The sequence below is a fragment of the Pocillopora damicornis genome, chromosome 10 (assembly GCF_964200805.1).
Source record: "Pocillopora damicornis chromosome 10, jaPocDami1.2, whole genome shotgun sequence".
NCBI classification, from domain to species: domain Eukaryota; kingdom Metazoa; phylum Cnidaria; class Anthozoa; order Scleractinia; family Pocilloporidae; genus Pocillopora; species Pocillopora damicornis.
The window spans coordinates 14918796-14927425 of record NC_142679.1 but is presented as its reverse complement, the minus strand read 5'-3'; the positions used below and the strand labels follow the sequence as shown (position 1 = coordinate 14927425).

Here is an 8630-nt window from a genome sequence, read left to right as displayed (position 1 = left end):
AACAACCGTCGGAGCCATATGTAGCCGAACTCGGAGGGAACAGTCGGAAAACAGACGAAAATGTCCGAACATTGGACGGAACTGTTCAAAAAAGAGCGAGCTGTCCAAAATTAACGGAACAACGCGAAACAGACAAAAGTTTCCAAAATTAGACGGGATCGGGGACCATCCGAAAAGAGACGCAATATTTCGAGATCGGTGCAGTCAGAAATGTGCGAAATCTAACGAGTTCCGTTATCGGAGATACTGTGGTGGGGACGATGGGTGTAACCTACATGTAAATACAGTGGATTTTTTTTTTAATAAGTCCTGCGAAGTGTTGCTTACGATAAAAGGTGCAAATGTAGCCTGACAAAAAATGGCATTTATCTTCCATTAGAGTGTTTCTAAATATACAAGTCTTCATAAGAAAATTTCGTACCACGGAGTTATTTGATTTCCCGGTTACTTTATTACAATTGTAACAATTGTCATGCATAACAATATTTCCAAAGTTGTGCGGAATAAATTAGATCTTAAAAATAAAGATCGCACTCGGTTATTTTCCCTTGAAAATTTAAGATTGAACGCGCTGTTATTTTGTTACAGTGGGAACGTAAGATTGAGTACAGGGCTCTGTATTTCTCCTGTGCAAGGAGAACGCCACCTGAGCGATTGAGTGAGTAATCGATTACTTTCGTAACCATCCGTATCGCGCGTCGATATGCAATTTTTTCAAGAGTGAAGACTGACTGTGGGTATTTAAGAGATGGTAAAAACAATTGAAGGTTCAATCAGAGATCCCATAGAAACAAATTGCGCTGCGACCATAATTAAATTATGGTCGACCATAATAAAACATTTTCACCTGTAGAAATACGACGAATGTTAGATCAGTGACTCATCAATGTCCAGACAGAAATCATCTAAGACTATTAAAAGAAACATACAAAGAGCCAAGAGGTATAAAATTTCCCTCCATACACAACGTAAATAGTCCTTGTCTTTTAAATTGATTTTAAACTAGATTTCTCCAAAAATTCAAATTTGAGATTTGAGACTTGATTTAAGACAAATCAGGGAGAGACCATATTGTGTTTTGCCTTCATTCGTTGCGATTTTCATTGCCTCCGGCAATTATTAATAGCCTTTCAAGGTCTTTCATAATTATTATTGAATTGAGTGTAGTGCAATTTGGTCTGAAATCATACGCATGTTTTTAAAATACAACGAACGCGTAGCGCGAATTTGATTTGAAATCACAAGTATGATTTTAGACCAAACTTTCGCGAAACAAAGTTCAATTGCCGCTTTATTACATTTACTTTGAAATAAAAAAAATTCAGTCGCTCAAATACATGACTTTTTAGTCTGTACATATATTTTATTGATCCAGTACTGGGCTGGTGTGTAAAAAAAGTTGCTAACGTTGTCTTTCAGTTTCCTAAAATTTGATTGATTACTTTAGATAAGCCTTGAAATCGGACTGGTTGTTCTTTTTTAGTGGCTAGGAAAAAATTTCGATTAAGATCAGAAAATGATGCGACTGTAGGACAAATCACATTGACAAGAGCCAATCAGACTGCAACAACAGGGGGAACGACAGAAAATTGACGGCGAATGAAGGGGGGGGGGTGGAGGGGGAGGATCCTAAGAATATTACAAAGTCTAGGGGGGGATCAGGTAAATTATGGTCCTTTAGCTCCTACAGGCGCTATGCGTTTCATGGGTGGTGATCAACCCACGTGACTGACAGTAACAAGTTAAGAGAGTGTCTCTGTAAGAGCGGTCCGGTCGATTTTGCTTGAGACACGGATTTCGCTCGTTTCTCGTGTGTTGTAAGACATTCATGTACCTATACTAAAACCACAATCAGTTTGATCGGATCTCTTTATTTTTCAGAGTTTTACGGAAATTAAATTTCACTCGAGCGAAGGCTTGTCGTGACACTTTTCAAGACTTTAATTTCATACAACTTTGGAGGACAATTTACAAAAAACTACGGAACTCAGCAAAAAACAAATACCACAGCCATGTATATTTACTCTATCTTATCTATCGAGGCGACTTTCGTAAACATCACGTTTCAATCAAGGAAACAGGGAGACTTGAATGACACCTTATCGGTTCGCCTAAATCAAACACGCCAAAACCGATCAAATTCAAGGTTAATTTTTGAAAAAGTGAGGCGTTCTTAACTGATCCAACTAACATAGCTAGGAAGTAGGTGCCATAGAAAAGGTAACTACAGAAAAAAACTTTGCGGCCCGACCTTTACGAGAACTTTATAGCTCCGTGAACTTACCTAATTTTCGGCAATCTCCAAGTTTGGCCGCCATTTTGATGGACTTGTCAACATGAAGCGTAACCGATATAAATCAAGCAGGTAAATCTAAAACCGTAAGAAATACATACGAAAGCAACTCAAATGAACTTTACTTTCAATTCAAGCGGCAAAATTTGAAATTGTTCGTTAAACTTACCATCCCCATGCGACCATTTATTCCAACAATTCAAACACTACAACCTTCTGAATTCCCCTCGTCGATTCCACCGCAAGAAATATCCTGTGCCACCCAAGCTTCGACTCGAATATGAAGCACGAATCAAGTAACATAACTGCTTCATCTTCGCGGCAATATCACGCTGGTATTTTGATTTTCCGATCGACAAGAACGGTGATCAGGAATCGATCGGTTTGTTTACCTCATTAACGTGACCGCTGACCAGCCGCTAAGTGAAAACAGCATAGTGCGGGGTGGGGTGGTTGGCGGGCTTATCGTCATAAGATATTCGAATAAATGCTCAAAAAGCTCTAGGACTATCAGTCTAAACAGTGAAGGCATGCTTCGTGGTACAGACAACTTTTATTTTATTCTCATAACTTTCTCCTTTAAATTAGAACTGGTGTTAATTAATAGAGTTATCAATATATTTTTAACCGGGTACCCATATAACCTTTTTGCTTGTCATCAGTGGTATAAAATAAAATGTCTTTTCCACCAGAACCTTTTATTTATGCCCCATTGCACGGAATGAACACTGTACTTAGAGTGTTTGCTCTAAGTAATTTTTTTTCTGTTCCCAAGAATGTATGCAAAGTGATAGAGATTTGAATCGTTCTGCTGACACGTTCTTTTAAGTTATGGCGCGTGTAGGTTTTTTCTATCAAAAGTCGCGCGTGCAACACACCGGAATTGAAAATTCGTCGTAAAATTGCACGAACCTTAGAATGAGTGTAGGCAACTTTGACTTCTGGCGAGATTAATTGGATGGTTCAAAGGACCCCCTGAGATTTTTTTCAGGACTATAACTGAGATTTGTTAATAACTATGATAATCGTCATCATTAGCGGACGGTGCTTTTTGCCCATGGTTGTCATCAGTATCGTTATCACGCCGGAAGAAGTATAAAGCCGGCATGTCGCCTTACCTAACTACACAGAAAATTGTTCTCTCTTTTGCTCCCCTTGGATCCTGGAAACTGTTGCTATTGTCGGAAAAGTGACGTCAGCCGTGTAACCTCGCAACGCAAAACCAAGGGTGGTCTTTAGGATTGTGGTTTTTGTAAAAGATATAGGCTAAGATCGACGCGATACGAAGCGTGTGACGACTAGAATAAAGATAGGAAAAGAAAACTACGCGAGTGACTAGTGTTGCTATACTGGGATTTCCAACACTAACTGGCACCTCCGACGGGACTGAGATCGAGACATGGAACTGGAGGCACTTCAGAAGAATTTGGACGCAAAACTCAAGCTTTTGGCGTACAAGCAAGAAAAGGGAAAGGGCATTGTGGACAAGGCAAACGCGACAACTATTGGGAGACACCGTGACGGGTTGGTGTGTTTAGCAAAAGAAGCGGACGAGATCAAATTAAAGATCGAAGAGAAGAAGATTGCAAAGGGTGAGCAAATGGACGAGGTATGTGCATGGAGCAATGAAATAGACAAAGTTATTGAGGGTGTAGACGCGGAGATCGAATACCTTGGGAAGTGTTTGGGGGAGGTGAAGAAAAAATCGCAAATGGCCGAAAAGGAAAGCGAGAAAGCGACAATCGCGAAGGAGAGAGAGGAGCAACTCGCGTTTGAAAAAGCACAATGGGAAATGAAGCTTGATTACGAAAAAAAATCAGAAGAATTAGGTAGCAAAAAAGGGAAAGGGTTATCAGGCGATTCCGGAATGCACGCAAAGTTGCCAAAGCTATCAATAACGAAGTTTGATGGGTCCTTCGAACAATGGCTCTCTTTTTGGAACAAATTTTCCGCGGAAATAGACGCGACGGATCTGTCAGCAGTGACAAAGTTCGCTTATCTAAAGGAACTCCTTGTTACAAAGGTACGAGCGGACATAGATGGACTCCCGTTCAATCTTGAGGGGTACGAAAGGGCGAAGGCCATCCTAAAATCGGAGTACGGGAAAACGTCAGAAATTGTAAATGCATATGTAAACAACATCATGGGTTTGCCTACCATCACAAGCGCCAGTCCAAAAGAAATTAATGAGTTTTACAAAAGGCTTCTGTTCAATGTACAAAGCTTAGAGACGCTCGGGAAGTTACGTGAAGTCTCCGGAAATGTGAGGGCGGTGTTAGACAAACTGAAAGGAATAAAGGGAGACTTAGTCCGGGGACACGAAGATTGGCGAGACTGGGATTTCGCTAAACTGATTCAGGCAATTAAAGGTTGGAGAGACATAAATTCAGAAGGAGAAGAAAGCGATGGTGCGAGTGTGTCCAAGAGGAAGAATGATCGCAACGACTGGAATGCCCGCGTTCCGCCGCCACGCGGAAGGTCTTATCAGGTCCAACAACAAGCAAATGGAGGACAGATGCGCGGATGCGTCTATTGCGATGACACGAACCACACATCCGCTAATTGCACCAAAGTTGTCGCGGTCGGAGACCGCAAACGAATTCTGAGCCAAAAACAGTTGTGTTTTAATTGTACAAGTGACAAACACAGAGCAGACAGCTGTAGAAGCCGCGGGTGTCATAACTGTCAACGCCGACATCACACGTCAATATGTGATCACCCACCAAGCGGTCACACAACGAGGGGAAGATTTATGACGGCACAAAACAAAGGAACAGAGAGAGTCGTGTATCCCGTTGTTGTCGTAGAAGTAAATGGAATCAAATGCCGCGCACTCCTAGACACTGGGGCAGGCAGCTCATACGCGTCGTCAGCTATCCTTGAACACCTGGGAAACAAACCGCTACGAGAAGAATTCAAGCGCATAGAGATGATGCTTGGGTCAACAAACAAGGTCATCGGAGTTCATAGCGTGACGATTGGCAGCCTTGATGGAAAATTTCGATTGGAAACGGAAGTCACCAGAGTGGACCGTAGTACATTGCTATCACTTGACAACCCAGGATATGCTGGGATACTGGAGAAATATCCCTACTTGGATGGGGTATACATGGACGACAGAGACGAGAAGCCTGAGCTACCAGTCCACATTATCCTGGGTGCGAGCGAGTACGCGAAAATAAAGACAGAAACCATACCAAAGGTCGGACGTCCCGGCGAACCTGTTGCAGAGCTAACAAAGTTCGGATGGACAATTATGTCACCAGGTAAAGAAGTTGACCTCTCTAATATGTTCTTGACCCAGACGACAGCGGCAGATTACGAACAACTATGCAAATTAGATGTTCTAGGATTGCGTGACACACCAGGCGGAGATCAAGCAGATGTTTATGAAGAATTCAAGGAACAATTAACACGAGGGCCAGAGGGATGGTACGAGACGGGGCTACCCTGGAGGGGAAACCACCCTCCACTGCCCAACCACAGAGCGGGAAGCTTGAAGCGATTGGAAAGTACCATTCGGAAACTGGAGAAGAACGGAATACTCCAGAAGTATGACGCCATAATTAAAGACCAGCTTAACGAAGGAATAGTGGAGCGAGTGTCAGGCCCACCAGTGGGAAAGGAGTTCTATATTCCACATAAAGCAGTGGTGAGAGAAGCTGCAGAGAGTACCAAACTTCGAATCGTGTACGACGCCTCTGCCCGAGCTTCAGAGAAGGCTCCTTCTCTCAACGAGTGCCTTCACGCGGGACCTCCGTTGCAGAACAAGCTTTGGGCTGTTCTTGTCCGTGCACGTTTCCACCCAGTCGCGTTAACAGGTGATATCAAGCAAGCGTTCTTACAAGTTCGAATACGGGAAGAAGACAGGGATGCCATGAGATTCCACTGGATCACGGACTTGCAATCCAGGCGAGTGGAAATACTGAGATTCACGAGAGCTCTGTTTGGTTTGGCCCCATCGCCCTTTCTTCTTGGGGGAGTTATCAAACAACACCTGGAAGCCTGTCGTACCGAGAATCCGAACCTGGTGAGGGAAATAGAGAAGAGTCTATACGTCGATGACCTTATCAGCGGGGGACCCACCGTAAAAGCTGCCCTTGAAGTCAAAGCAGGCGTTACCCATGTCTTTAACCAAGCCTCATTCAAGCTGCACAAGTGGCATTCAAATGTTCCGGCAGTGGAGTCCCCTGGTGAGTCTCTTAGCGAAGATACTACATTCGCGAAAGAACAGTTGGGTGCACCTCAAGAAGGAGGGGGATCTATTCTCGGGCTTCCATGGAACAAGCGACAAGATACCATTGAAATAAATTTCCCAACTGACCGCACCCAAGTGACAAAGAGAGGGATACTAGCGAAGATAGCAAGAGTGTATGACCCGTTAGGGCTCGCAGCGCCTATGACATTGAGTGGAAAACTACTGTACCGAGACGCATGTGATTTGAAAGTCGGATGGGATGCTCAACTTCCTGGTCAACTGGGAACCAAGTGGTCAAGATGGGAAGCACAGCTACCAGTGAGCATTTCCGTACCCAGAGCCATACCTCAACACTTTGAAGAGATCAGCAACATTGAGCTACATTGTTTCGGCGACGCAAGCGGACAAGGCGTTTCTGCGGCAGTGTACGGTGTCATATCTCAACCATCCGGTGATAGTGTTGGGCTGATAGCAGCCAAAGCTAGACTGGCGAAGCAAGGCCTCACCATCCCCCGCCTCGAGTTGGTCTCCGGTCACATGGCGACCAATCTCATTGTGAACGTTAAGGAAGCATTAGAGGGTTTCCCAGTTGGAAATATGGTTTGCTGGTTGGACAGCAGCGTTGCGTTACATTGGATCAAGGGAGCAGGGAGTTACAAGCAGTTCGTAAGCAATCGAGTGCAGAAAATCCAGCAACACCCAGAAGTAAACTGGCGTCATGTGGGTACAAAGGACAACCCAGCTGACCTTGGCAGTCGGAGCGGAAGCGTGGAAAATGAAGAGCTATGGTGGAGAGGGCCTGAGTGGCTACTAGACCGAGAGCGATGGCCAGCCGATATTAAGACAACGGCCACACCAGACAGTCAGGCGGAAGCAAAAGTGATACGGGAAGTATTCGCTGTAGCACAAGCTAAGACAGACATCCTAGACGCCTTGCTGATCAAGTTCAACTTATGGAAAACCCTAAGGGTTTGTGCGTGGGTGACTCGATTCATACATAACCTACGGAGCGAAAAGACGAGAAGATCTAAGGGACCACTCACGACAGAGGAGATCGAGACGCAGCGACACCTGTGGCTAAAGCGAACACAGGTGAATTTCAAGAGAGACGAGCAGTTCGAGAGAATGGTTGGATTGGTGAAGAGAAGTCTACAGAAGACCATTGGAAACGGGTTCCTAACGTGGACCGAGTTAGAGGAGGTTATACTAGACGTAGAGGTTGCAGTCAACAACCGATCTTTAAGTTACGTGGAGGACGATGTGCAGCTACCGATCTTGACCCCCCACTCCCTGTTGTTTGGTCAACCAAATGCACTACTCGAGTTGGAACCGCACCGCATAGAAGACGGTGAATTACGCAAGCGAGCAAAGTATCTCAGACGATGCAAGGAGGCCGTCTGGAAGCGATGGACGGGGGAGTACTTAAAGGGGCTGCGCGAACGCCATCGTCTAAAGAATCCTGGAAAGCCCGAAAATCCTATTGTGGGCGAGGTCGTGCTGATCAAGTCGGACGACAAGAATCGCGGGAAATGGAAGATCGGGATCGTCACGGAACTAATCAAAGGGCGTGACGGTGTTGTCCGGGGAGCAAAGTTGCGCACAGGGACCTCACATCTAGAGCGAGCAGTACAGCAGCTGTATCCGTTAGAACTGTCATGTGATCGACCGGGAGACGGCGACAGACCTCCAACGACCGAGTTGCGCATTGAAGCGCCAGCGTTCAGGCCTTCCCGTGATGCAGCCGTCGCAGCAAGATTACGTATGGAGGATCTTGCTCACGATGAGGAAGGAGATTGAACTTTGAACCAAACCGAAACAGATTGGATGACAACAGCGGATCGGATGCTTGAACATTCTACTTATGAACTGAACATCTGCCACTATGGCTACTGATTGATCAATGATTAGTGTGATTAGGAAATCGATTGAGAATTCTAGATGATAGATTCGTTCATAAAATTTAAGCGATAAGGTTCATTTCTCGACAGACATTTGCTCTCCGAGACAAATGGGGGGAGGGTGTCGGAAAAGTGACGTCAGCCGTGTAACCTCGCAACGCAAAACCAAGGGTGGTCTTTAGGATTGTGGTTTTTGTAAAAGATATAGGCTAAGATCGACGCGATACGAAGCGTGTGACGA

The 8630-nt window shown here is 44.8% G+C and overlaps 2 protein-coding genes and 1 long non-coding RNA gene across 3 annotated transcripts in view; 1 reads left to right on the top strand and 2 right to left on the bottom strand.

Annotated features, from left to right (window-relative positions):
• Nucleotides 1-1342: 1342 nt before the first annotated feature.
• Nucleotides 1343-8630, bottom strand: part of LOC113665476 (uncharacterized) — a 23300-nt gene continuing 16012 nt past the window's right edge. The window contains exon 17 of the mRNA XM_089184470.1: nt 1343-1756. Within this exon, the coding sequence (XP_089040596.1) occupies nt 1678-1756 (79 nt within the window). The 3' untranslated portion in view covers nt 1343-1677. The remainder of the gene's footprint in view (nt 1757-8630) is intronic.
• On the bottom strand, nt 1856-2656 carry LOC149039064 (uncharacterized). The gene is made up of 2 exons (XR_016180320.1): nt 2463-2656; nt 1856-2371 (listed from the first exon to the last, which is right to left on the bottom strand). It is a non-coding gene; the product is annotated as an uncharacterized LOC149039064 (long non-coding RNA).
• LOC149039063 (uncharacterized) overlaps nt 3476-8630 on the top strand; it is a 5180-nt gene continuing 25 nt past the window's right edge. Inside the window, exon 1 of the mRNA XM_089184420.1 lies at nt 3476-8630. This exon is cut by the window's right edge and continues 25 nt beyond it. Coding sequence (XP_089040546.1) covers nt 3693-8288 — 4596 coding nt within the window. The 5' untranslated portion in view covers nt 3476-3692 and the 3' untranslated portion in view covers nt 8289-8630.